Genomic DNA, 26095 nt, shown 5'->3' with positions numbered 1-26095 from the left:
GCGCGGGGAGGGGGCGGGGAGAGCGGAGGGGGCGGTGGCGGGCGGTGCCGCGCGGTGCACTGTGGGCCGCGGGCGGTGGGATGTCGGGCGGCGCGGCGCGGCGGTACGTGGCGGCGGCGCTGGGCCGGGCTCGGGCCCGCGGGCCGCCCCCGCTCTGGGAGCCGCCTCCCGCCCGCCACCTGCGGGCCCTGGGCACCGGGGCGGGGACCGCGGCGCTCCCGCCGCTGCTCTTGCCGCCGCGGAGGCACCTGTCGTCGCGGTGAGGCCTGTGGGGGGTGGTGGTGTTTGGGCCCCGGGCAGGGGGCTGAGGGAGGGTTAGGGGAGGGCAGGGGGTTGTTGGGAGGGGAGGTTCGGGGAAACAGGCGGTGAGGGGCCGCGAGGGAGTGCTTGGGAATGGGAGCGGTTGGGAAGGGGCTCGAGGCTCGCGGGTGGTGTTTGGTGTGTGCGGATTGAGGTTCGGGAAGGCAGGTCGGGGGGGCCGTGTGGGGTGTTTAGAAATGGGAGTGATTGAGAGGGTGGTTGGGGTGCGGTGTAGGGGCAGTTGGGTCGTTGGGGGAAGGTTGGGAAGGAGTGGGGAGGCTGCCGGGGGGGTGTTTGGGGATAAGGGTGATTGGAGCAGGTGGAGGCTCTCAGTGGGTGTTTGGGGAGCGGGTTGGAGGCTGTTGGGTCATTGGGGGAAGACTAGGAAGGAGTTGGGCTTGCTGAGGCAGGGATATGGGAAAGGGGATTGGGATAAGGGGACAAGTGGGTGGGGATGTGGAGGACAATTGAGAAAGGGGAGACTGGCAAAGAGAGGGGGCAGGAAGTGGGGCTGGGCAGCCCAGTGCATAGTGGGGCTCTCATGAGGGGGGGTGTGGTACCCGAGGGAGGCACAGGGTGGGAGCAGTGTCTGTGCATCACCCTGGGCTCGGGTACTGTGTTCCCCTGCTGTGTTGCCCCTGCAAACCCTCCAAGCTGCCTCTCTGCTCCAAGGAACCGTCCGGAGGGCAAAGTGCTGGAGACTGTGGGGGTGTTTGAGGCCCCGAAGCAACATGGCAAATATGAGACTGGTCAGGTAAGGGGTTCTGGGGGCAGAGCTGACCCTGGTCATGCCACAGGGATCAGACAGCCGAGGGATTTCCCGTAAGGAGGCTGCTGTAGTATAGCAGAAGGCCAGAAGTTTCACAGCTCAGTGCTCTTTGTCTCTGCTGTGTCTGCAGTTTGTCAGTCATCTGACAATAGCAGGTCAATAAGAATCTGCAGCACGACACAACAGCTCTACAATGACATTTGCTCCACTGAGGGTTCTCTCCTTCAGGGATCAGAAGAGACAATCTCTGAATTTAAGAAATAACAATTAAATTTGCCATTTCTGTGCTCACGACTCACAGCTCTATTTCTGAGCAGTTTCTCCTGTGCTGGTCTCCTTTCTGCTGCTCTATTACTGATTTAGTCCCCTTTTATGGGATAGATGTTACATGGATTTCTCCTCTCATCCCTGACTGTTCGTGCTCACTGTTTCTGCTTTAGTTTCTCACAGTGGTGATTCTCCCTGTATCCCCATCCCACGCATTCAAACTCTTTGTAAACATTTCTAGTTTTACCTCAGTTAACAGATCTTTTAAATATTATCAGAAAAGGGCTTTTGGCTTCATGTTTTCTGTTGTATCTATGTTGATTAAAGCTTGCTGTGGATTCAACTTGCAATTATTTGTTCCTTTCAGCTCTTCCTGCACAGTGTGTTTGGCTATCGAGGAATAGTCCTGTTTCCCTGGCAAGCCAGGCTTTATGATCGGGATGTGGCTTCTCCTGTCACAGAAAAGTAAGGATTTGAGGGTTTGTTCTGGCTGATGTTGCTGTACTGTTACATTTTCATTTTGTGGCAAGTTTCCTGGTTGGGGTAAACAAATGTTTTTAAGGAGGCCAATGGTCTGTTTACATGAGTGTAAAGTAGGAGAGGTGCTAAAGAGATATTGCAGGTGTATTAATTTTGTGTTAATTAGAGATGGGATGAAAGTATATGTGTGTGTGAAGGAAATAAAAAACAGTTAAAAATTCATGCTCCTGGCATTTTGCTTTATAAAAAACCCACCCATTTTGAGTTAGCTCCAGGTTCCTGTGTTACAAATTGCAGGTGCTGCTGCTCCTTCTGTAAACTGCCAGTGAGTTGGATTTGTCAGCCTCTTCCCCACTTTCAACCCACTAGGCCAAGTTCATCCTTCTTGAGTTGCTATTCGGTTCTCTCCCCTCTTGCATCCCTTTCCCTGTGATGAGGTGTGCTAGGAAGGAATAAGGATCAAGCATAGGAATACCCATCCCAGAGAGGAGACTGGACTGAGCAGGAAGAACCTCTGAGCTGTCTGACAACAGAGCTGTTGTGTTTCTGCCAAACACTGTCAGTGCGCATCTTGGCTGATCTGTCTGTAATTGTGTGGGTGGCTGACAAGGATTTGGTTTGGATGGAATCAAATGTTTACAGACTGCGAAATGTATTTTTTTATTTTTAAAAAACCATTGTTTGTGTATGTGCTTGGTTCTGGTAACAAGAAATTGCTGCAATCCTGCACTTGAGCTCAGAGCTCTGCTTTTCTGTTTAGGAACGAGAATGTGGCAGGCCATGGGTCCAAAGAGGTCAAGGGCAAAACACACACTTACTACCAGGTGTTAATAGATGCCCGGGATTGTCCACATATAGTAAGTAAGGAGTAAACTTGGTATTGAAACTCAAGTGTCTTCTTATATGTGAGTGGGTCAGGTGGACAGGCACTGAAAGAAAATGGCTGTGGTGGCTAAATTTGGCTAGGACAAATTTGTTCTTCAAGACATATTTTCCTTGAGAAAGGTACACTGGAATGTCATATGACTGTTTTCTGGATCGTGTTTCCCCTTTCCAGCCTCCTTTCCTCATCCTGTTATCGTTCCCACTCTGTTACATGCACATTGTGAATGTGGGTTGCAGCACTGAAAATGCTCCTCACTTGTTAGTCAGTCTAGAGGAATGAAAAGGAGAGGTGTTCTGAGGTGGATTGGTTAAATAAACATTTCACGCTTTACAAACCACAACAGTAAACTGAAGCATGGCTGGAAACTGGCCCACAACAATCCACACAGAAAGACATAAGCTTCCCTTTTTCTCAGTCCCAGAGATCGCAGACGGAAGCAGTGACGTTCCTGGCAAATCACGACGACAGCAGAGCCCTCTATGCCATCCCAGGTGAGCAAAATCCTCCTTCAGCCTCTGATTGTCGTGAGGGGAGGTCAGAAGAGTCATCAGTGGTCAGCTCCTGCCAGCAGCAATTCCTACAAGACATTCCTGTTGTGGATTTGTCTGTAGTTTAGGGCCGGGCAGGAAACAACTGAGTGACTAAAGTACATGAAGCCCTTTGGAGAGCTGGAAGTTGGGCACTCTGTGATCAGACACAGCTGTGCCTGATTTAATCTCTAGACATAGGTCCCATACAAAGTTGCATATAGGCTGTTCTTTGTTTGGGGCAGTGCAGGCACTTTTGCAGGCAGTGTGTGTTTATGACAGGAATCATTCCATGGAGAAATCTCACAGGAGAATGCTGCCAAGGGATATTGCTCACCTATTTCCTCCATTCTTGGTTGCAGTCGTGGTATTAGCTTTGCCTTCTGCTGACAAAGTCCTTTTCTTAACATGTCACTAGTGTGATCCATTTTTCTGCCAGGAGACTTCCGAGCTGCTCTTTCGCTGGGGAAGTTCCAAGGCTTTTGGGGTTTCTTTTTCAGGTTTAGACTATGTAAGCCATGAAGATATCCTTCCCTACAGCTCCACTGATCAAGTGCCCATCCAGCATGAGCTCTTTGAGAGGTTCCTCATGTACGACCAAACAAAAGGTAATTTCTGGCTTCACAGGGAACTCTTCTGAGCCAGATGCCTGAGGTGCTCTGTAACAAGTGCTCAAAACCCATCGCCTTGGATATGGTGTAAAAATGATATCTGGTTTGGAGTTTGTTACAGTAAAGCCACCTCTCAATAATGTTTTTAACTTGAAAGGAGTTACTTTGAGGGGAGAGCACTCCAGGTACAGTATTGCCTCTCATAAACTCTCACCTTTCCTTCCCCATAGTCCCACCTTTTGTAGCAAGGGATACTCTATGTGCATGGCAGGAGAAGAACCACCCCTGGCTGGAGCTTTCTGATGTGCACCGAGAAACCACGGAGAACATCCGCGTCACAGTCATCCCTTTCTACATGGGCATGAGGGTAGGTGTGTGCTGCATGTTGGTGTGTTAGTTCTGCCATCTGCTTAACTGACATGTTTTTCTAAGGCCAGTTTACTGACTTAGGGTACTTTCTCCTTACTGGAGAAATGACATTTTAATTGCAATTAATGACTGAAATGACTTTTATCACAGTTGCAGTTTCATTCTCATGATGTGCAGCAGAGGTGTGAACAGGAAACTGTTTTGTCATGCATTTTTGGAGAACAGCCCCTGTATTTTGGCATTTGCTTGTTATCGGTAGGATGGGAATTACCCTGTAATGTTCTGCAGAGCAGCGCTAGCAAGATATTTAGGAAGGCTTGTGAATTAGTCCTGTACTGCCTCACTCAGAGATGGGTGTGCATGAGGTGGCACCGGGGCCATCTGCCCTGCAACAACAGACACATCTGTTATCCTGCCCAGTGATGGGCTGTGGGTGTCTGCCTGTTTCCTGGCTCCAGTGTGAGTTAGAGGGTTTGGCTGAAGCCTTCTGGATTTAGCTGATAACCATGTGCTCTTTATAGCATAAGAACTTCATGTGGACCATCTGAAATAATGAGGCTCCAACAGACTCCTGAGCGGGAGGGCTGGGAATTCCCACAGTGCTTTGATTTCTGAGCACAGCTGCCGGGGACTCCATGCTGTGGCAGGTGGATGTTTTGGTGTGGATTTGCAACTTCTGTGGAGCCCAACTGATGTTTGTCCTAACCTTGTCAGAAAAACAGGTGCCTGAAGGCAAGGAGACGGGTGTTTCTAGATCTGTAGAAAGTGCGTAATTAACATGGAGCTCAACCCTGGGTTGTCATGAGATCTTTGCAAGTCTCCCACTTCATGAGTACATGTATAGAGCAGAGCCAGTGCCAGGCTATGCTGATGGATGGCCTTGGAGAGCAGCTGTCTGTGCTCATGTGAGTTGTCTGCGTCAACCTGGCACGGAGCGAGAGCCCCTGTGCTGGTGCTGTGCTGACAGCTGAAGAGGTTTTGGCACCGCGTGTCGAAGGGCAGCTGCTAAAGTCTTTTGTTTCTTTTGACAGGAAGCCCAGAATTCCCATGTCTACTGGGTAAGTGACTTTTGTTTCACGGAGCGGCTAAAGGGAAGGAGTTTATTTGCTGTGGCATCATTGCCGTGTGATAAGCTCTGAGGGAGAGTAGCCCTTGCCTGGCAACTGTTTCCCAGTATCGGCTGTGGGTTATCAACTGGCTGCAGCTGATTCCAGCCCTTGATAGCAGTCTTTCTTCTGTCCAGTGGCGCTACTGTATTCGCTTGGAGAACCTTGACAGTGAAGTGGTTCAGCTCCGAGAGCGGCACTGGAGGATATTTAGCTTGTCTGGCACCTTGGAAACGGTCCGGGGCCGTGGCGTTGTAGGAAGGGTAAGTATCATGCAGCCTTTTTTTTTTTTGGGAAGCACAGCCCTTTGCTGGAGCCCTCTCGGTTGGTTGGGTTGATTTGCCAGTAAATTGCTTAGTCGGCAGTGGAAATAGATGGAATGGGAAACTGGCAGTGAAAAGAGTCACAAGCTTTTCGTCTGTTGTTAAGTCTGCATGAACCAAAACTTCACACTGAGTATTAGAGAATGATCCTAAATGACTGGTGATGGGAAAACTGGAATAATAACAGAATTCTGGCACTACTCACTGGGCGAGTTTGCTGTGTAATTGGTAGTGGTGCTGAGGTGTGGGTCTCTGGGTTTGGTTTTTTTCATGCTATATAAATTTCCTGTTGATGCCCGTCTTTGGAAGAATATTAAGATTTGTTGCTGATGCCCAGTGGTCTTCTGTCTCCTCAGGAGCCAGTTCTGTCCAAAGAACAGCCAGCATTTCAGTACAGCAGTCACGTCTCCCTGCAGGCTTCCAGTGGTCACATGTGGTAAGAAGCCCTTATTACTGAAGGAGTGTTTTAGATGTAGAACCTCACAGTAGTGAGCTTTGCAGCCTGGAGTTATGGCTGAAAGCTGTGTGGAAGTGGACTGGGTGGGACATATTCAGTAGCTAAAATTTGATGAGCTTCTCTCCAGCTGGATCCTGGTTAGTGATAAGATGATCTGTTGATTCTCTGCACCAGGACAGGTTCTAGGCTAATTTATTCTCCTTCTGAGGTCTGTACTAGACTGGATTTGAAGATACAAATCAATTCTCTATCATCTTCTGCTGTAGTCAGCTTCTGTCCCTTTCACTCCGTGGTGCAAGAAGCAAGGCCTTGTGCTGGTGATTCCCTTGGCAGCAGGGATGTGGGTACTGGTATCCCTCTCCTGGGAAAGGACTGGGCTTTAACTCTATCCCTATGCAGTTCTGTGTCCACAAGGAATTGGCGTACAGGGTTTTTCCCAGTGTAGACCAGATAAGGCCTTCAGTCTAACTGATTTTCAAGCCTCCTCTTCCATGAGAGCAGGTAGGGAAGTGCTCAGCAGAGCTGTTCTTTCCCTGTGCCACAGGGTTAAAGCAATTTCCCTTTATTTGCATTTTGGCTGTGTTAGCACATTTAGTGTCAGCTCTCTGTGGACAAGGAATGCACAGACACTTCTTGTCTTCTGTATGACAGGTCTTTCTGGTGTGCATTTTTTAATCTGCTTCAGAGCTAAGCTGCCTTTGAGTTGGGAAAAGCAGGAGAGCAGCTCTTTGCATATAGGATACACTCTGGTTTGCCATGTCAAGCATTTCGAATTGCCTGAATGCATGCCCTGGGAAATGAAACCAGATGATCTAGTAGTTTTTTCCCTCCTGCACACTTTCTGAAGAGAAAGAGGCAAAGGTTCTGTAGCTCAGAAGCTGCTCAGCTTGATTTCTGGTGTTCAGTTGTGTTCTCTCTGTCCTGAGAACCTATTGGTTTATCCCCATGATCCTTGTGCCCATATCATGTCCTACAGTACAGTTGGCTGTTGTTCAGAGCAGTAAACAAATTCGTTGTGCAAGGACAGGCGGGTTCAATTCTGAAATGCAAAGCAGAAGCTATTCCAAATTACATCTGTGATGGGATTTCTTGTTGTCACAGATGACTTAACAAGTGGAGCTTCTGCCAAGGAATACAAACCTGAACTTACGTGTAATCAGTTTGTAAAAATAACTTGGATGGTTCTGTCTCCTGTGGAGTGGGAGTTGGGTGAACACTGCTGCAGGTGCATGGAAGGTGCTTGCCTCCTAGGGGCTCCAATGATCACAGCTTGTGCAGGAAATGTGTGTTAGAGATGTGATGTGAAACCACCCAGGAGTCCTCAATAAATGAGTCATCTTGGCAGCGGATGTTCCTGCTGCTGAACTCATGTCCTTGCTGCTGGACCAGCCTTGCAGATGAACCCTCAGAGTCCCTGCACAGGATATGGAAAAGCTCATGTCTTACCTTCTTGCTGATACTTCCTAGATGTGTTTGTCCCTGGCCTCAGCGTCATCTCTGCCATTATTTTGCAGGGGTACTTTTCGATTTGAGAGGCCTGATGGCTCCCACTTTGATGTCCGAATTCCACCCTTTTCTCTGGAAAGCAACAAAGACGAGAAGACCCCTCCCTCCGGCCTTCACTGGTAGATCAGAGCGAGTGCTGAGACCCACAGAGGCCTGTGTGTGTTGTAGACCTTTGCCTCCCCATTTATGCTGCAGCCAAGAACACGAAGCTTTTAAACATTTTAAACCATTTTTGTTTTAACCGTTGTCTGATGGGGAGGCTTTTTGGAACTTTAATACTGGCTCTCTCAGGCTGCTTGTAAAACGTAAGCTGTGTTACAGGTAACCCTTCCCTTTGTGGCACCTGCTGGGGTTGGAGCTGGGGGATGTAGATGGTGCTGCTGCAGAAGAACTGGCCCCCCTCAGCAGGCCTGGACCCTTTCCAATGTGTTGTGACTTCTCTGCAATGTGAGGTTTCTCTAATAAACTGGCCCTTCCAGTTGCAACCAGTCTTCCTTCATAAACCAAGGCCTTGGCTTTGCATCCAGCCTGTCCCAGCTTGTTGCTCCCCTGCGTGGAGTCAGCCCAAAGTTCTTGCCGCTTCAGGAGGCAGCAGTGAGGCTGTTCTAGGGAGCAGGAATGTGAGCTCAGCATCCCTGCAGTGCAGCTGCTTTTTGGGATTCAGCCAGGGCTGGAGCAGCCCGTGAGCTCCACTCCTCATGGCACTGGGCTGTGTGCTGTGATGTGAAGCCCGTTTTTTTGGACAGCAGGGTGCAGAGGGGACAAGGTGGGTGACAGGTGGTGCTGAGCAGGTGCTGTCACAGTGTCCTGTGTGTGGTGACCACCAGGCTGTGTGGTATGATGGTACAAGAGAGCTAAAGGGAGCCCTCCCCCTGCCAGGGCTTGCCTTGCTGCAGGGATTTATATCCCAGCTACTGGGAGAGTTCTTCCCTGCTCAGGTTGTGGCTGTGTCTATATTTCCTTGGTTGTTTCTGCTTTGGGAGGAAGAACTTGTTTTCACTTGAAGTGCTGTCAGCCTGGGTGAGGTAGTGCTTGGCTTTCTGCTCCTGTTTGCTTGGGTTGTGATTTTCTGGTAGTGTGTGTGAAGGGCCCTGCAGAACTGTGTGGGTCACTGTAAGCCTATGATATATGGATGTTAGGGAATTTTTACATGTGAAGGGCCAAATCCACAGTGCAAGTCAGGTGTTGGCTCTTCTTACAAGCTTGAGCAGCTCTCAGGAGCTTTGAGGATTGCAGATATCTAGAGAGGTATCAGCCTTTGTGGTGGGACCCTTCTGGCTGTCTCTGGGCATCCAGACATCTGAGTGACTCGCAGGGGCAGAGGGCTTTGTGGTAGTCCTAAGCAGAAAGTTTCCAACCTTGCTCCTTCCCCTGGTCTTGCTGAAATGATAAGGTATAACTTAACTCATGGGATGTTTTTCTTGATTTAGAAGTATCTTAGTTATTCCCTCTTCCCCCACGTCCCCTCTGAGCAGCCTCTTTGCATTTGGCTCTGCAAGGCAGAGCTGTGGCACTGCTGTGGGCTGTCTTGGCTGATGGACAAACAGCCTTGACAGTGGGAGAGATCCTCATACTCTCTCCCAGCCAGCAGATTCCTGTGTAGAGAGACTTAATACTACAGTGTTTATCTGTCATTGGTCTCTTCATTTTGTGTCTTCCTTCCTCTCAGGTAGTACAAGCTAATAATTAGAATTTGAAAGGTTTAAACAGCCAGTCTGCTTTTAAGGGTAGAAAAGGATCCCTGAAGACCAGCCCACAGCTGACATGATCATGACATGATCAGTCATCCTGATTTCCTCAGGAGGAAAAGGGGTGGGAGGAAGATGCCTCAAGTTCAGAGGCAGCAGGGATCTGCAGGAACCTGCTATTTCCCTCCCATGCAGTTGCTTGGTCGGGGTGGGAGTAGCAGCTGCTCTGCCTTTCCCTCGGGTTGCTGCAGCTTTACTGGCAATTGCAACACCACTGTCAATGTTTAACCCTGCTGCTCACCCGCGTGTTTCTGGGGTGCTGTGGCCCTAATGCTTCCCATAACAAGCAGAGAGCTGTTATCCTACAGGATGGAGTAGTCCTTGGGCAGGGGCTCTGCCAGGGTCAGCCTCAGCAGCTGTGGGGTGCCCATGAGTGTCTTTGGTGTGATATGCCCCCGGGGCTGGGGAGGGCTGAGGCCTCTTCGTAGGAGCAGACATTCCTGGCTGGATAATGATTGGCAAGACCGAGGTCACCAGCGGTCACCAGCGCTGCCGGTAACAGACGGGGCGAGGCACGGTAGGAATGTTTCTGCTCTATCAGTCTTTGTGGAGTGGGCAGTGCCCGACCTGCCTGGGAGCCTGGCTGCCATGCCAGGGACTTGGCAGGGCCTTTCCCCAACTGCTTCATCCCTCAGGCCCCTTCCCGGAGCACTGTCCCTCTCTGTGTAAATACCTCTGTACAAAGAACCAACCAATAAAGCGCTGAAGGAACGGCTCTGGCTCATGGCTCTCATTGCCCCACGGCACTACGGGCACCAACCTCACTCCCCTCTCCTCTGATACCAAAGAGCAGCAGAAACAAAATTCTCAACACCAATTTGTAGATGTTAAAAAGGGCATTCCTCTTTATTCAGCATACTGGATGTTCGGAGCTCTTCTAATCCGAAAGTGCCAAGTGACACGGACAGGGCTTTTTATTACACATACTGTTTACATGTTCATTAGGTATTCTCCTTTATTTAATACATATTCATTAGTTTGTTTTACATAGCCACTCCCCTTTTGGAAAGTCTTTTGGTTTTTCCGGGTCTTCCTCGTCGTTTTGACCTCAGCGCTGGCGCAGGCACAGCGTCATTGTGCTTCACCCCCAAACCCTGTAACGTTTGTTCTTTATTTTATCTGGGCACACAGAGCTTAGTTTACGTCCGGTTTGTTCGAGTTACATCCCTCACCTGTCTAACTCTCGAGGGCTTATTCTAAGATTACATTGTTCCTTATTTGGGCATTCCGGAGTACTGTGAGTGAAGTTTCTATTTCTCCTGTCACCTCTCCTTCCCGGGGCTCGCCCCGTGCCCTGTCCCGGGGGGTGGGAGGGTCTTTCCCGGGAGTCCCTCCCCTCTCTCTCCCCCGTCCCTCCCTCTCGCCGCCACGTGGGTCGCTGCGGGGCTCCCGGCGCGCCGGAAGTGACGTGCGACCGCGTGGTGATGGTGATGGCGGTGGGCGCGCACCGGCCCGGGCCGCTGAAGCAGCAGAACAAGGCGCACAAGGGCGGCAAGCACAGCGGCTCCTCGCAGCGCCGCGCCGGAGGTGAGCTCCCCGTCCCCGCGGGACGAGCTCCCCGCCGGCCCCCGGCCCGCCTGACCGTTCTCTCTCCCCCCGCAGGCCGCGTCCCCGTCAAGGCCCAGCCCCGCCGGCGGCTCCGCGACCTCAGCAGGGTAGACCGGCGGCACCAGGCGCTGCAGCTCCGCCGGCAGCGCAAGGAGGCGGTGAGGGGCCCCCGGGGGGACCGGGCGGGCGGGGCTGGTTGCGGGGCTGTGGGTGGAGCGGGGAGCGGGTCGGTTCGAGTGTTTGCCGGAGGGGGTTGGAGTGGGGCCGGTGTGGATCTCGATGTGGGTGATGGAACTGAGCCGGTCTGGGCATATGCGGGGAAATGAGGAGCTGTGCCAGGGAAAGGAGTGGGTGCCTGAGCCAGTTCTGTTTGAGGCAAGCGGAGCATTACTGGACCGAGCGGGTTTGGGCGGAGGTGTGGAGTCTGTTCTTGATCCATGGAGGCAGGACAGGAGCTGTGGGCCGGGACTGATGCTCTGCAGTGGTGCCCACAGGTGCTGGCAGAGAAGCGAAGCCTCGGCAGCAGGGATGGGCCCCCGCACCTCGTGGTTGTGGTGCAGCTGCACAGCAGGGCTGCAGCCCAGGACACCCTGCGGCTGCTGCAGAGCCAGGACTCGGCCGTGGTCCGTGCGGATGAGGGGAGAGCTGGTGGCTTTGCCCTCCTCTGCCCCCGATTCAAGCAGCGCTGGCGCTTTGTCACAGCACAGGCAGGTGAGGAAGCACAGCTGTGGGTCAGGCTCTTGGCTCCACACCCCCGGCAGCCCCAGTAAAGGACGTGTTCTGTGTGCAGGGGACCTTCACGCTGTCTTAGACCTTGCCAAGGTCGCTGACTCCCTCCTGTTCATCCTGGACCCTGTGGATGGCTGGGACAGTGCAGGGGAGCACTGCCTGTCCTGCCTCTTCGCACAGGGGCTCCCCAGTTATGGTGAGTGAGCCAGCAATGTTGAGGGGTTTGGGGGGGGGTGGAGGTACTTGATGGGGATTTGCTGTTGCAGTAATTAAAAACTCCACTTGTTAATAGGCTATCACAGGTCCTTGATCTGCTTCTGTGCACAGATCAGTTGGGTGAATGCCGTGCTCGTGGTGCCTTTTTGTGTTACTCCATGGTGTGGGAGTACTGGAGATAAAAGGGTGTTGTGGGGCGAGGCCCCTGGGTGTGTGGTGGTGTCAGCACTGTGATGGTTATGAAAGTGTGCAGAGCTAAGGGATTCAGACACTTTCTTGCTAAATTCAGTTTTTGTGCCCTTATCTCCAGGGTCTAATTTAACCTCAGAATCTTATTTCTGAAGACAGGTTTTCTGTCTCAGATGTTCTTTTGAATGTGTGAATCACATAGGGTTGGAAGGGAACCCCCCTGTCAAGGCAGGGTCACCTAGAGCAGGTGACACAAAAATGCATCCAGGTGGGTTTGGAATGTCTCCAGACAGAGAGACTCCACACTCTCCCTGGGCAGCGTGTTCCAGTGCTCTGCCACCCTCCATGGAAAGAAGTTCCTCCTCATGTTGAGGTGGAAGTTCTTGTGTTTTTAGTTTATAGCCATTGCTTTTTGTCCCATCACTGAGCACCACTGAAAAGAGCAAAACTGCCATTGCACCTTGGGGTGCAAATCTGGTTATTTGGGTTGCTGATACCTGAGTGTTTATCTTTATTTGGTAAAAGGGGCATAAGAAGGTTTACGATCTGATCCTGAACTCTGTTCTCTGCTCGGCAGCTCTTGCTGTCCCAGGGGGCACTGACTTGCCCCCTAAGAAGCGGATAGATGCCAGGAAGAAGCTTGCCAAAGCCACTGAGAAGCGCTTTCCTGAGGCCAAGCTGTTCCCTCTGAACACGGAGCAGGAATCCTCGCTGCTGCTGAGGCACCTCAGCACCCAGAAGCAGCGTCACCTCGCGTTCCGGGACCGGCGCGCTCACCTGCTCGCCTACGCTGCTGAGTTTGTGCCTGGTCAGGAGAGCGACCTGGTTGGGACCCTGAAGGTGTCTGGCTTTGTCCGGGGACAGACCCTCGATGTGAACAGCCTGGTGCACATTGTGGGGCATGGAGACTTCCAGGTCAGCCAGGTGGATGCTCCCCCTGACCCCCTCTCTTTGAACCCCCGACTGGTTAAAGGACAGAAGAGGAGTCAGGACATGGAGATACAGGTGGGTGTGGGGCCAAGGGCTTTGCCAGTCCTGTTAGAACACGAGGTTTCTAAACTTCCATGGGGAAAATACAACTGGGTGTATGTGGGCAAGGGGAGGGGAAAGGGAGTTGTATCTGTGTTGTGCTGCAGGGCTGAGGTTCCTTGCCTGCTGCATGTAATGAACGTTATGGCACGACATAACGAATGTGATTCTGAAAGCAGTTTACTTGAGATGGATTGCAGAGCTTTAATTAGGTGTGTTCAGAGTTGGGAACTCTGCTCTTGCTCTTCAGGAGGACCCTGTAAATGGTACTGATGAGATGGAGGAGGATGTTAAGGTCCTGATGAAGGCAGATCCAAGCAAGCAGGAGTCTTTGCAGTCAGAAGTGGTTCCCGATCCAATGGAAGGGGAGCAGACGTGGCCTACTGAAGAAGAACTGCAAGAAGCAGAGGGTGTGTAGCAGCAATAGCTCTGTATCTTTTCCTTGTTGCTGTTAAGAGGGTTGTCAGAAACCTCTGTCACCAGGATGGCTCTGAAGAAGCATCCTATTTGGAAGTCCAGGGCTTCCATTCCTAGTTCCATTACCTGACCAGCAGGCTGTGTGGTTTGCCTGGGAAGTTAGCAGGGTTACATTTTGGCTGTCCTGACAAATTTTGTGTTGGGAAGTAGCAGTTGTGGTGTAGATCTGATCTTGCCTGTCCTGGTGCAAATGTTGCTGAGGGGAAAGAGTATTGTTCCTGTATTAACTACTGGTGGGAATCCTACAGATTCTCTGAAGGCAAACAGGAGGGTGGTGAAGGTCCCCAAAGGCACATCCAAGTATCAGGCTGCCTGGATTGTGGATGATGGAGAAGAAGGCAGTGAGAAAGATGATGATGAAGATGATGACATCGATGATGATCTGATGGAAGAGGCAGTTTCCCAGGTATGTCCAAGAGCTGATAGTACAGGTGATCTCCAGGGCATTATTGCATATTGTAGGACAGTCCTGTCCTTCCAGCTTGCTCCATGCAAGGGCACGACACAGAGCCAGGACTTGCCTGGATTTCCATGGTTAAATCTCTCATGTCTATCATGGTACATCTTTGGCCTGTTAGACACCAAAATGAGGGGCTGGGGTCTCTTTGGGGTCACAAATCACACAGTGTGAGCACACACAGGGTTTCAGTGCTGCATGGACAGCTCTGTGTTCACGGGCTCTGTGCTGCCCTGTGTCAGGAGGGGGAAAGCAGCGAGGAGGAGCCTGGAGAGGAGGAGAGCGAGACCATGACCGTTTCCGAGTGCTTGCGGGATGACCAGTACGACGAGAAGATGGAGGAAGATGAACAGATGCTGGAGAGATACAAACAGCAGAGAATGGATGAAATGTTTCCAGATGAGGTGGATACACCACGTGATGTACCTGCCAGAGTCAGGTAACAACTGGGATGCTTTCCAGAGGAGCTGAAAGGTGCCTTTCTGTCTAGTTTGGTGAGGAAGCCTATGATGTCTTAGCCGTGGTGTCTGAACCTGGCTGAAGGACTCTTGTGAAGACTTACTCTTAGGCTCTGAGGCTTCCAGGGCAGGCACTAGTTGGGGCAGCAGGTGGGCCTAGGTAGCACCTTGCAGCAGGGAGAGCTGGGTCCTGGGCTGGGAGTGGGAGGAGGGTGGCCCTGATGCAAGGGCAGGTTATTTAGGGAGTTGGGTGCTGTTTTTAGCTCTCTCTGCACTAAGATCTTTCCTGAGGGTTAGTGTTTGCTTTGCTATCTCTGAAGGTGTGAGTCCCTGTGCACCACAGGAGGTGCTGGCCGCACACCTCCATTGGTGAAGGTTTGTCTTTCCTATTTATTCTCTAGGTTCCAAAAGTACAGGGGGTTGAAAAGCTTCCGGACTTCCCCATGGGACCCCAAAGAGAACCTTCCAAGGGATTATGCCAGGATTTTCCAGTTCCAGGACTTCTCCCGAACCAGAAAGCACCTCTTCCGTCAAATAGAGAAAGAGGAGACTGAAGGAGCCTTGGTAACTCTTTTGCTGATCTCTTTCCCTGCTGTGTTCCTTTGCTCCTAACAGGAATGACTTAATCAGGGAGGTGTTCATAGCACGCAGCCCTAAGTTCAGATGATGATGTTCTCCTGAATTCCCTCCCTAACTCAGGCACATCTTATTTCTGACACTTTTTTTGGTTGAGAAAAATATTCACAACTTATCCTCTGTTGGCAGGTGGGCTGGTACATTACACTTCATGTCTGCAATGTCCCTGTCTCGGTGATGGAGAGCTTCAAGGAAGGGAAACCCCTAGTCCTGTTCTCCCTGCTTCCCCACGAACAAAAGGTGACTGTATGGCCCTGCTGATAGCTTGTAGGTGTGCAGCTCCTTGAGATTGCCTCGGGTTGGAGGGGATCTGGGCTGAAATCTCCCTGCATTGCTCATGTTTCAAAGTGGAGAATTCCCTTTGGTCAGAGCAGGCGGAAGCTGCCCGGTGGGTTTAGGATAGAGTGTCTGAGCTTGGCACTGGGGGCCAGTGATGCTTCAGGAAGCCATTCTCAAAGACATTCATGTCTGCTGCAATGTCCTGCTGCTTTCTGCTGTGCACCATTGCCTGCCAGCCCTGCTATCAGCCCCTCACTGTGCTGCCCCTTGCAGATGTCTGTGTTGAATTTCCTGGTGCATCGGCATCCAAGCAACACTGAGCCAGTGAGAGCCAAGGAGGAGCTGATCTTCCACTGTGGGTTCAGACGCTTCCGAGCATCCCCTCTGTTCTCCCAGCACACCTCAGGTTTGTGAGGGACTGGTGGGCTGGGCACAGGTGCACCAGGAGGTGGGGCTGGGGATTCTGGGGCAGGAAGCCAGTGATGTCTTAGCCATGGTGTCTGAACCTGGCTGAAGGATTCTTGTGAAGACTCACTCTTAGGCTCTGAGGCTTCCAGGGCAGGCACTAAGTTGTGGGGAGTGGAAAGGCTTGGGCCAGGTGGCTCACTGGTCCAGGCAAGGTGGTGGCAGACTCCACACAGTGAACTGGTAGTTCAGAGGAGCACCTTTTTTTCCCAGATGCTCTGTGCCAGCAATTGGAGGGGTGTTTGTCACCTCTTTTTCTAAGGTGCAGAGCCTGTTTCCTGGGTAAGAATGGGCTCAGTGGAGTTTCCCAGAGCTCTGAGGACTGCTGTCAGCTTGATCATTGCTGTTCTGTCCTAGCTGATAAGCACAAGCTGGAGCGTTTCCTGCGCCCGGATGCTGCCCTGGTGGTGACCGTTTATGCTCCCATCACTTTCCCTCCTGCCTCAGTGCTGCTTTTTAAACAGAGAAGTAATGGTAAGTTGATAAATGCTGAGGATGTGGTGTCTGGAAAACAAAACGTTAGCAGACTGTTCCCATCCCCTGCTTACAAGTCCATCTCTCCAGAAAGTATGACTTGAAAAAGCTGTCCCTTTCCTGCTGTTTGAGAAGACAAGCCCAGTCTCCATCCCCATTATCACATTTATCTGTCCCTGCTGTGGGGTTGCTCTGGGCCTGGAACCCTTTGGGGAAGGGAGTTGTGGTGGGGGAGGCAGCGATGGAGGCACCTGCCCCAGTGCAGTGGTGGCTCTGCCTTGCAGGAATGCATGACCTCATTGCCACGGGCTCTCTGCTCTCCGTGGACCCCGACAGAATCGTCATCAAGCGGCTGGTGCTCAGTGGCCACCCCTTCAAGATCTTCACCAAGACGGCTGTCGTGCGGTACATGTTCTTTAACAGAGGTATGGCTTGTCTCTGTGGTGGGAAGAGGGGATGTGGAGGCAGAACCCCTGCTCCTGTGGAAGCAGTTGTGTTGGTGCAGCCCAGCCTGTTCCTCACCCGCCTGTCATGTTTGATCTCCAGAGGATGTGATGTGGTTTAAGCCGGTGGAGCTGAGGACAAAGTGGGGACGTAGGGGACACATCAAGGAGCCATTAGGTAGGTTTGATCCTGTATTTATCTCTGTGTTGTTGGGATGGTGTGGTTCTTCTGGGCAGGAGAGACTGCTAATGGCCTCTTCTGCTCTCTGCCTAGGGACCCATGGCCACATGAAGTGCCACTTTGATGGACAGCTCAAGTCCCAGGACACGGTGCTGCTGAACCTCTACAAGCGCGTTTTTCCTAAATGGACTTATGACCCCCATGTTCCGGACCCTGTGCCATGGGTGAGGAGTGAGAGTGCACTGCCAGAGCAGGAGGTGGAAATGGAATGAGTCTCCAGCATAGCTGGAGTTTGTGCCTTGGCTCCCTGGATGCTGTTCTTGCCTGTGCACAGTGAGGACAGCACTGATGCCTTGGACGTGTTACTGCTGGGGTCTGTAACAGGGGCAGCTGTCTCGCCAGCTGCTGCTCAGGTACCAGCTATAGCTATTTATTTTAATGGAAAATGTCAAAAATATTTAAGTGCCTTTGTCTTGGTGGTGGCCAGGAGGCCGTGTGCACCCCTTGTCTGCTGAACCCCTTGTCCCATAGGGGTTGTTTCTTTCCCTCATGCCCTGTACATGGTGTGTACAGGGATTTTGCTGTACAAAGGACAGAAATTTGCTGCCAGTTCCTGTGATGCTGAGAAAGAAAAGCTGAGTAGCAGCTTGGGAGGGTGACTGAGTGCAGGTCTCTGGAGGCCTGTCCCAGAACAGGGCAGCTGGGAAGGGGGGAACAGGCAGTCCTTTGTTTCCAGGCCCCCCCTCAGAGATCAATGCCAGCTTCCCTTATCCCTCCACAAAAATTACCAAATGTTCAGGGTTGTTCATTTGTTTTTAGTAGCATGCAAGCCACTGTACAAATTCAGAGTGAGGATTCCACTGCTGGAGACACTGCTCTGTACTCATTCTGCTTTCCCAGAGAGGTCTGTGAGCCAGGTCAGGGATCTCAGGTCCACGTTTCCCCCGCACAGCACGATGCAAACATTCTCCACGTCCTGGGGGACTGCCTGGAACTTCTCCGAAAGCACGGCCGCCAGTCCTACGCCTGCTGTTGGCTCAATCAGCAGCTTCATCCTTTCCCACACCAGCTGCGTGGCTCGCTGTGGGGCCAGAGCAGCAGCTGTCAGCCTGGGACAGGCTGCTCCAGGGCTGGGAGGGCACTGTGTGAGCAGATCCCTGCAGAGCCCTGGGAAGGGAGAGCAGAGCTCCCACCAGCCCTTTCCAGCTGGAGACAGCGTAGGTGTCAGACAGCTGTGGTGGTGGGCAGGGGCCTGTGCTGTCCTGGGAGTGTGTTAGGGTGGGAGCAGAGGGGCAGAGTGGGAATGGAGGCAGCTGCCTGCTGGCAGCTACTGTGAGAAGGGAACTGGGAGCCTTTACCTTGATTTCTTCCTCTGAGACTGTCAGGACATCATCAACCAAATCCCTGATGATGGGCCACGTGTTTGGTCCGATGCTGGTTTTAACCGCATCTGCGATGGTATCCCGCGGGTGGACGTTGGGGGTCAGCTCCCCTCTTACCTTGGACTGGTAACAGTCATCCACGTTGCTTGGCTCAGCAGCAAACACCTTCACATCTGGTCTCAAAGCCTGGGGAGAGAAGGAGGAGCCACTTGGTTGACACTGGTATTTGCCTGTCTGCTGTCCCAGTGAGTGCAGGACTGGGCAGGGACCCCAGGCACTGACTGATTTTCACACCAGGGTCTCTCCAAAGTTAAAAGCTGCTGCCTGCCTTGGGAGCCCTGCCCTTCCCAGAAGGAGGTGCAGCCACTGCTGCCCAAATGAGTTGTTGCCTACCTTGATGGCAACTGCTATTCCTGCAACCATTCCTCCACCTCCGACAGGAACCACCACTGCATTTACTTCGGGTGCCTGTGCACAAAGGAAGTGTGAGTGCTTCTGGTATGTCATGTCCCCCTTTTTGCTTGTGCCCCTGTCTAGGAGGAGCAGAGCCCAGGGCTGGGCTCTGTATTTCTCTCACCTGCTCCAGCACCTCCAGGCCTATTGTGCCTTGACCTGCGATCACTGCTGGCTCCTGGTTGGGGTGCACCATGACTCCTCCTGTCTCCTGCACTACACGGGCTGCTGTTTCTGCTCTGGACTAAGGGAAAGCACAGATGGGTCACCTCTCAGGTTGTGCCATGTCCCTGGCTGGTCTCCCCTGTGCCTTACCTCATCACTGGGCTCACATGGCACCAACGTGGCACCATAGGCACGGATGGCAGCTTGCTTACACTGCGGAGCTGTCCGGGGCACCACGATGTAGGCAGGGATCCCTGTGTGATGAAAGGAGGCAAATCCAACAGCCAAAAAGCCCCAAGCACCCACTGAGCACTGCAGGAGCAGGCCATGCCTTGCCTATGCTAGCTCCTGCACACGTTCAGGAAGTGGGATCTCTCTTCTCCAAGGGAGGCTGCCTCTGCATTTACGCTGGGCCCTCTGCCCGGCTACTCAGCGCTGGGGCTGGAGGTCGGGGGTGCCTTTACCTTCTGCCTAGGCAGCACAGGCGAGCGCCTGCCCGTGGTTCCCACTGCTGTGTGTCACGACGGCGCGGGGCAGCTCCCCTCCTGTGCGCTCGCTTTCCTCTACGAGGCTCCTCACGGCGTTCAGGGCGCCGCGGATCTGGAAGGAGAGCACAGGGCTCTGTGTCGCTGCTCCGGAGCTGGTGTGCTGGGCTGAGCGGGCAGGTGGGGCATTTCCTCTTTGCAGCCTTCCCTCTGCCCTAAGGCAGCACTTCAGGCCTCGTGCGGGATGTCAGGAGCCACATCTGCTTGGAGGGCAGGTGGGTACTGGCGCACGGCGAGTTCCCCAGCGCAAGAAGCGACCTTCGCCCCCGGGGGACTTGCAGCGCTGCGCACCTTGAAGGAGCCGGTCCTCTGGAACAGCTCGCACTTGAAGAGCAGCCTCCGGCCTGCCATGCGCTCCAGCCCTGCGCAGGTGAGCAGGGGGGTGCGGTGGACGCGGCCCCGCAGCCGCCGCCTCGCGGCCCGCACCTCTGCCAGCCCCGCGCGCGGCCCCGCGGCCTCGAGCGCGGCCATGTGCGTGTGCACGCGCCTGCGCGTGGCCCCGGCGGCGGCGGTTTGTCCCTGCGCGGCCGCCGTCCCGCGCCCGCCCGCCCCGGCGCAGCCAAGATGGCGGAGGGGCTGGAGCGCGTCCGCGTCTCGGCCGCCGAGCTGCGGGACATGGTGGCGGCGCAGGCCCGCGCCGCCGGCGGCGGGAGAGGTGAGCAGCGCACGGGGGGCACCTGAGAGCCGCGGCCGGCCTTCCCCTCCCCTCCTCACCGGCCCCTCGCTGCGGTTGGGGTTGGGGTCGGGGCGGACGCGGGGGTGTCCCGGGTGGGAGCGCTCAGCGGCCGGCGCGCTGGGTCCGCGAGGGGCTTTGCCGGTCGGTCCCGGCCCGACGGGGACCCCCGGGGCCGATCCTCCGGTATCGGCGGAGGTTCCGCTGCGAGTTACTGATAGCGAGGAAAGTTGAGGGAGTGCAGCGGGGAACAGCCCGGCTTCGGGGGATCGTTTAACCGTGCGCGCTCCGGTCTGGGCTCCCTAACGAGTTTTTGTGTAAATACGGTTGAGGGAGGAGGAGAGAAACGTTACCAGGATGTAACCAAGAGGGGAAACGCGTCTTTAGCTCAAGCGGTCAGTTGGCAGAGCGGGGGCTGCTGGGGACGGCGGCCCCTGCACCAGCTGCTGCTGAACCTTTATGATAAAACTTTACTCCTTGTGTACACGTGCTCACGTCTTGTGTTGTCTTTATCTGTCCCTTGTCGGTGCTTTGAGGAAAAACCTATTGCAGGATGTGTTTTGTAAATGAATCAGGCCAAGGATTTGGTCGACTTTGTTAGAGTTCCTCACTTTCTGCTCTTACTCTGTGATTTCCTGTAAGCCTTTACACAGGTTTTCAGCTCAGTTCTCTTAGACCTGCCCTGAGGATGGCAGGCTCTTTGCCTTTACTTAATACTTCTCCTAAAATATTTGTCGCAGTATTCTTTGGTGCCTGGCTCGTTTGTGATGGGAATAACTTTCTTCTGTCTGTTTTCCCCCAGAAAACATGAAGGAGGTGAAGGAGCCAAGACACCGCAAGGACAACAGGCGCCCAGACCAGGAGATTTACAAGCCTGGCCTCTCCAGATTGAGGAGCAAACTGGTGCCATTAAAGCATGAGGCATCAGAGAAGGAGAGGAGCAGAGCTGAGGAGGGCAAGGAGGAGAGTGCTGGGGACTCTGTGAGAGCAGGGACTCCAGCCGTGGAGGATTTCGGCAAAAGCGACGGCCCCAGGCAGAACGGCCCTTCTCAGGAAAGGGAAGAGACAGAGACCAAAGGTGGCCTGCAGAGCCAGGAGAGCTTGTCCAAGCAGCCCACTGTGGATGAGTGGTGTTCCAAGACCCCCAGGAGAACCAAGAAACCGGACCAGCAGATCTACCAGCCTGGGAAGCGCCTGCATTCGGCTGCTAAAGAACCGTCCCTGCGGTCGGCGGCCGAGGAAGCCACCGGTAAGATGGAGCAGCTGAAACTTGAGAGGGATGAAGAGACTGAGAAAGGCGCTGGAAAAGACAATAACAGGAAAATTAAACCAAGCAAGGAGGATAGAGAGGGGAGCCAGGCAGGGGAAGGAGTGAAAGCCTCAAGGGGAGATAAAGGAAGACGAGCAGAGCGAAGCGACAGGACAAGGAGGGGCGATGAGGGGATGCAGGGGAAGCTTGGCTCTACCAAGCGATATTCCCGCACGGACAAGCGCCGGAGCCGGTACCGCACCTGCAGCACGAGCTCAGCTGGAAGCAGCAACAGCATAGACGGAGCCCTGCTCGTGGATGGGGCGGAGAGGCGCCAGGAGCGTGCCAGGGAAAGAATACGTCCTAGGAAGCAGCTCTCTGTGTCCTCCACTGACTCCTTGGACGATGACAGGTTCGATGAGGCAGAAGCATACGTCTCCAGCAGGAGTTCGGACAGGAAGAAGCATTCGGAGCAGAGTCGAGGTTCCAGGAGTGAGAGCGAATGGAGCAGCAATGGCAGGGAAGCAAAGGGACCCTTTCGAGTCACATTTGACAGCAGGACCATGAACAGGGATGTCAGTCTGACAGATACAGATAAAAAAAAGTCCCTGAAGGCATTTGCTAGTTGCAAAGACTCAGAGACTTTGGAGCCAAGGAGTCAGAGCAGGGAGCCCCAAGGGAGGGGCCGTGGGATTCTCTTCCTGCCTGCCAACACGGACCTGTCTGCCAGCACCACGGGTGCCCCCGAAGCCAGTCACCCTGGGCCCAGGCTCCTGCTGGGCGGGGCTGGCAGCAAAGGCTCCCGGAGCCGGGGCCGAGGTGGCACCGCTCGCAGGCTGTGGGACCCAAACAACCCGGACCAAAAACCCGCCCTGAAGAGCCAGACTGCCCAGCTCCACTTCCTAGACACGGACGATGAAGTGAGCCCCACCTCCTGGGGGGAAGCCCGGCAGGCCCAGTCCTCCTACTATAAATTCCAAAACTCTGACAACCCCTACTATTACCCTCGGGCCTCCAGCCAAGGCCCCCAGTATCCATATGCTGGGTATTCCCTGCAGTATCCCATGGGTCCAACCAATGGCGTGTACCCAGGAGCCTATTACCCTGGGTACCCCGGCCAGGCGGGGCAGTACCTGTGTGGCCCACTCCCCCCCACTGCTCTGAGCCCCGAGATGGAGCAGCAGATGAGGAACATGCAGCAGCAGGAGCTCAGCAAACTCCTGCGTGAGGCTGGGAACCAGGAGCAGCAGCTCAGCAACCTCCTTTCCAGAGACCGCATCAGCCCCGAGGGACTGGAGAAGATGGCCCAGCTGAGGTTTGTGCTCGAGAAGGGGTGTCAGACCGAGTCCTTTCCGGGGTGGAATAGCAGGAATGGTGTCTCCTTGGGGATGTGGTATACTGAGGTCTGTCTCAGAGACTGGGAGGTGGGACAGAGGATTGCTGTTTTTTGATGTGCTGAGTCTGTTTGTGTGCCAGTGGGGTGTGGGCGTAGGAGACTGTGGGTGAGGATGTCATTTACCTGAGCTGGGAACTAAGCCATGGCTTATTCTGCTTGGTGGATGCCTTTCTGGTGTTGCAGAGACACAGAGGAGCAGGACAAGCACCTGCTGCAGATTTTGGGTTCTTCTTTTTCTTGCTGGAGCTGATCTCTCAGTTTCAGTGCTCTCAAGTGCTCTCGGTGTTTGCTGTCAAGACTTCTGCTTTCTCACCTGTCCTTGGTTATCCGCTGTCAGGATCATGTTGTGGGCTTCAGGGTGTGCTCAGGAAACATTTTGTGGGTTTCTGGTGCTGTGTGACAATGGCAGTGCCTTTCAAATGCTGTGTAGTTTTGCTCTTGATGCCTCTCAACACTGATGCTCCAGTGGAAGTAGCCTGGTGATGCCAGGCTAGTGAGAGAGAAGTGACACTGGTGCTCTGGAGGGTAGTTAACATGGCCATAGCAAGTTTCTACTTGGCAACTTTCGTGTTTGCTTGTGACCTCTGTGTCTCCAGGGCTTCTCTGTAGACTTATTATTTTCAGAGCTGACTGGCAGCAGATCTAGCAGGTGAGCTCATTTCAGGGCTTGTTCTGTGTTTTGGGGACTTGCACTGTAGACCACAGGGTGGGATATGTCTGTGCTTGAAGCAGCACTGGAGGTTTCAGATCTTCCTCAAGGTGCTGAGGTCACCTGGAGCTGTTGTCCAGGGGGAGAGAAAACACTGTGCAGCGCTGCTGTGGCCTGTGGAAGCCCACCTTGCCCTGGGAGCATCAGCATGGTTGGCCCTGTCCCTGCTGGTGGTGTCCCTTGTCCCCTGCCTGTGTCTGAGTGTGTGCTGCCAGCCTGTTGTGGAGCTGTGTGTGGGTTCTTATCCGACATCCAGCTGCAGAGATGTCCAGTTCTCTTGGTGTTTGTGCTGTCCAGGTGTATGTGTGCAGGGTTTGGGGACTGCATGGGGTTGGGTAGCAGAACCTCGCTCTGTGCTTTCAACAGGAACCTGCCAAGCATCCTTCTCTTACCCTGTCAGGCTCTTCCAGGCTTTGCCACCTTTGCTGTCGTACTGTTTTCTGTAGGACTCGAAGCATTATAAGGACTAAGGCTGCCAAGGCAGGAAGAGCTGAGGATCTCCTTCACCATAAACTTGTCCCACATATTGCAGAGCTGTTTCTAGCCTGCAACTATTTTATTAAATTTGGGGGAGGAATTCTGCTCCAGCATCTAGGCAGGGCTGTAGGTAGTGAGATTTCTGGGACTCTGAGGCTTTATTTCCTTTGGATGTGATGTTCCCAACTTGTCCATTTTTGAGGAAGTGGGATCTGTGTTTCAGTTGGATAGAAGGGAGGGAGATGGGGATCATTTTAATGGCAAGACCTCTGTTGCCCCCTGGTTCTTTGTGTGTTTGTTCCTGGCCCAGACTTTGTGCTCAGAAGGAGCAGAGCCTGGCAGCACGTGTGTCCACTGTGTTGGTATCAGGAGACACTTATGCCTTGCTGTTTCCAGTAGCAGGACTATAGCAAAGCTCCTTGCTCTTTCCTAAGCCTGATCCATTCTGATTCACATGTACAAGGGAGATGGTCCTTTTGGACTTACCCCCTTGGAGCAGAAAGGGTGTTGGAGTGCAGCAGCTCCTGTCTCCCTTTGGGATGGGTGTGGAAGCAATGATTTGCCATAGTGCTGCTGACAGCTCGTGCCTGCTGGACGTGAGCAGCAGGTGGTTCAGCACGTGTTTCCTGGCAGCTGGAGCCCGGGCAGTTGCTGTTGCATTGACAACTGGTTGTGTTTTACTGCAGGGTGGAGATGCTGCAGCTCTACGAGCGGTGCATCCTGATGGATATCGAGTTCTCCGATACCCAGAACGTGGACCAGTTGCTGTGGAAGAATGCATTTTACCAGGTGATCGAGAAATTCCGGCAGCTCCTCAAGGACCCTCAGGGGGTAAATGCCCAAGAAATTCGGAACAAGCTGCTCCTGCTTCTGGATGAGGTAAGAAGGGAGAAACATCCTCAGATTCCACTAAAACTTTGGGTGGGATTGACTGGTGTTTAGAATGGGATGGTGTAATGGGGCAACTAGTCTTCTTGATCCTCTTTATACCTCCATGTGCCTTAGGTCATCCTTGTCCAAGGAGAATGCTCAGACAGGTTATGGTTAAGTGTGGCAGGTGCATGTCCAGGTGAATATTTATTATAATTTAAATCGGGCTTGTTCTGGTGTACTTTGTGTTAATTAGAAATTAATTTAAACTAAAATGAAACAAATACCCTGAAGTGTAAATAAACAGAAGCATTCCTGGAGATGTTTGTGCCATCTTTATCAAATTTGCTTAAAAGTCATTCTGTTAAACTGTGCAGCTCAGTTTATTCTTTGTACTAGGTAGGTTGACAGCCCCAAGAGGATGTGTTCTATAAAATTAGGGTGGTGGGAAGGGACAGTTGGAGGCCTTTAGTCCAACCTCCTGCTCAAAGCAGGACTCAGCAAACAGTAGACCAGGTCAGTCTTGATTTTGCATAGCTCAGTCTTGAAAATCTCTGAGGCTGGAGATCCCCCAACGTCCTTGTTGTGTTCTGAAGAGAAACAGCCCAGACCTCAGGAGAGGGACCTCCTTTCTTGCACGTGGCAGGGATGGTATGGTGATTTTATGCTTGTCATCAGCAAGATTATAACATACAAGTATATGTGTGTTTTGCAGGGCTCTTCTTTTTTTGATGGCCTACTCCAAAAGCTGCAGGTGTCCTACCAGTTCAAGCTAGAGGACTACATGGATGGGATGGCCATCCGCAGTAAGCCTCTCCGGAAAATGGTAGGTTGGCTTCCACCTGGAACTTCTCATCCTGGTGATCCTCTGCAAGATGCCGAACTCAGTGTGCTGCCCTTGCTGAGAGACAGGCAGCTGTACTCCAGACAGAGTCAGTTTGTTTGCAGGGAGTCTTTCTCAGCTGCTGGAGGACTTGTTGAACCAACTCTGGTGCATTAACATTTTTTATCTTCCTTTGCAAAGAACTTCTTTTGTACCAGCTCTGTGACCAGGGTTAATAAAGGGAAAGAAGTGTCCAAGGGCACCCTGATTTTTCATTAGGTATTGAACATCTCTTATTTCTGTCTGGGATCCAGAATAATGAACAAGGAAAGCTGGCAGTTGCGCTGCCTCCCTGCCATGTTGCCCTGAGCTGTGAGTGCAGGTGCGAGGGACAGCTGGGAAAGGATATTTTAGTCCAGCTCC

General features: G+C 53.0%; 4 protein-coding genes and 2 non-coding genes across 7 annotated transcripts in view; 5 read left to right on the top strand and 1 right to left on the bottom strand.

Moving 5' to 3' along the window:
• The first annotated feature begins 65 nt into the window (after positions 1-65).
• On the top strand, positions 66-10060 carry POLDIP2 (DNA polymerase delta interacting protein 2). The gene is made up of 11 exons (XM_064677416.1): positions 66-259; positions 973-1054; positions 1704-1801; positions 2577-2673; positions 3118-3193; positions 3730-3837; positions 4071-4207; positions 5241-5267; positions 5453-5578; positions 5995-6074; positions 7610-10060. Exons 1-11 carry the CDS (start codon positions 81-83, stop codon positions 7722-7724), a joined length of 1125 nt encoding a protein of 374 aa, XP_064533486.1. The 5' UTR covers positions 66-80; the 3' UTR covers positions 7725-10060.
• A 682-nt stretch (positions 10061-10742) lies between these two features.
• On the top strand, positions 10743-17387 carry TSR1 (TSR1 ribosome maturation factor). The gene is made up of 15 exons (XM_064677382.1): positions 10743-10876; positions 10952-11055; positions 11392-11608; positions 11688-11822; positions 12609-13036; positions 13311-13470; positions 13786-13943; positions 14237-14433; positions 14854-15016; positions 15218-15328; positions 15641-15773; positions 16190-16306; positions 16591-16731; positions 16853-16927; positions 17024-17387. Exons 1-15 carry the CDS (start codon positions 10774-10776, stop codon positions 17200-17202), a joined length of 2421 nt encoding a protein of 806 aa, XP_064533452.1. The 5' UTR covers positions 10743-10773; the 3' UTR covers positions 17203-17387.
• Positions 14490-14582, top strand: LOC135425698 (small nucleolar RNA SNORD91 family). Its single transcript, XR_010435707.1, has one exon. It is a non-coding gene; the product is annotated as a small nucleolar RNA SNORD91 family (small nucleolar RNA).
• LOC135425697 (small nucleolar RNA SNORD91 family) lies at positions 15836-15928 on the top strand. The gene has a single exon (XR_010435706.1). It is a non-coding gene; the product is annotated as a small nucleolar RNA SNORD91 family (small nucleolar RNA).
• A 337-nt stretch (positions 17388-17724) lies between the features above and the next one.
• SRR (serine racemase) lies at positions 17725-20050 on the bottom strand. The gene is given in 7 exon segments (XM_064677417.1): positions 17725-18011; positions 18289-18498; positions 18706-18780; positions 18890-19009; positions 19081-19184; positions 19395-19530; positions 19767-20050. Coding segments are annotated over 7 exon segments (1023 nt in total). The 5' UTR covers positions 19947-20050; the 3' UTR covers positions 17725-17813.
• Positions 20005-26095, top strand: part of SMG6 (SMG6 nonsense mediated mRNA decay factor) — a 107985-nt gene continuing 101894 nt past the window's right edge. For both annotated transcript variants that reach the window (XM_064677369.1, XM_064677368.1), the window contains exons 1-4: positions 20005-20130; positions 20951-22712; positions 24666-24858; positions 25565-25675. In XM_064677369.1, coding sequence (XP_064533439.1) covers positions 20040-20130; positions 20951-22712; positions 24666-24858; positions 25565-25675 — 2157 coding nt within the window. In that variant the 5' untranslated portion in view covers positions 20005-20039. The remainder of the gene's footprint in view (positions 20131-20950; positions 22713-24665; positions 24859-25564; positions 25676-26095) is intronic.

This window comes from Pseudopipra pipra, chromosome 21, assembly GCF_036250125.1.
Source record: "Pseudopipra pipra isolate bDixPip1 chromosome 21, bDixPip1.hap1, whole genome shotgun sequence".
NCBI classification, from domain to species: Eukaryota; Metazoa; Chordata; class Aves; order Passeriformes; family Pipridae; genus Pseudopipra; species Pseudopipra pipra.
Note: the sequence above shows the minus strand (reverse complement) of the source record. Positions and strands in the feature narration are given on the sequence as shown.

What these genes read in the sequence shown, in the direction of transcription:
- POLDIP2 (XM_064677416.1), top strand. Translation starts at nt 81, where the DNA reads ATGTCGGGCGGCGCGGCGCGGCGGTACGTGGCGGCGGCGCTGGGCCGG. An exon ending in GCAAATATGAGACTGGTCAG is followed by an intron (nt 1,055 to 1,703) that starts GTAAGGGGTTCT and finishes TGTTCCTTTCAG; the next exon opens with CTCTTCCTGCACAGTGTGTT. An exon ending in AGAATTCCCATGTCTACTGG is followed by an intron (nt 5,268 to 5,452) that starts GTAAGTGACTTT and finishes TCTTCTGTCCAG; the next exon opens with TGGCGCTACTGTATTCGCTT.
- TSR1 (XM_064677382.1), top strand. Translation starts at nt 10,774, where the DNA reads ATGGTGATGGCGGTGGGCGCGCACCGGCCCGGGCCGCTGAAGCAGCAG. An exon ending in GCCGGCAGCGCAAGGAGGCG is followed by an intron (nt 11,056 to 11,391) that starts GTGAGGGGCCCC and finishes TGGTGCCCACAG; the next exon opens with GTGCTGGCAGAGAAGCGAAG. An exon ending in ACACATCAAGGAGCCATTAG is followed by an intron (nt 16,928 to 17,023) that starts GTAGGTTTGATC and finishes CTCTCTGCCTAG; the next exon opens with GGACCCATGGCCACATGAAG.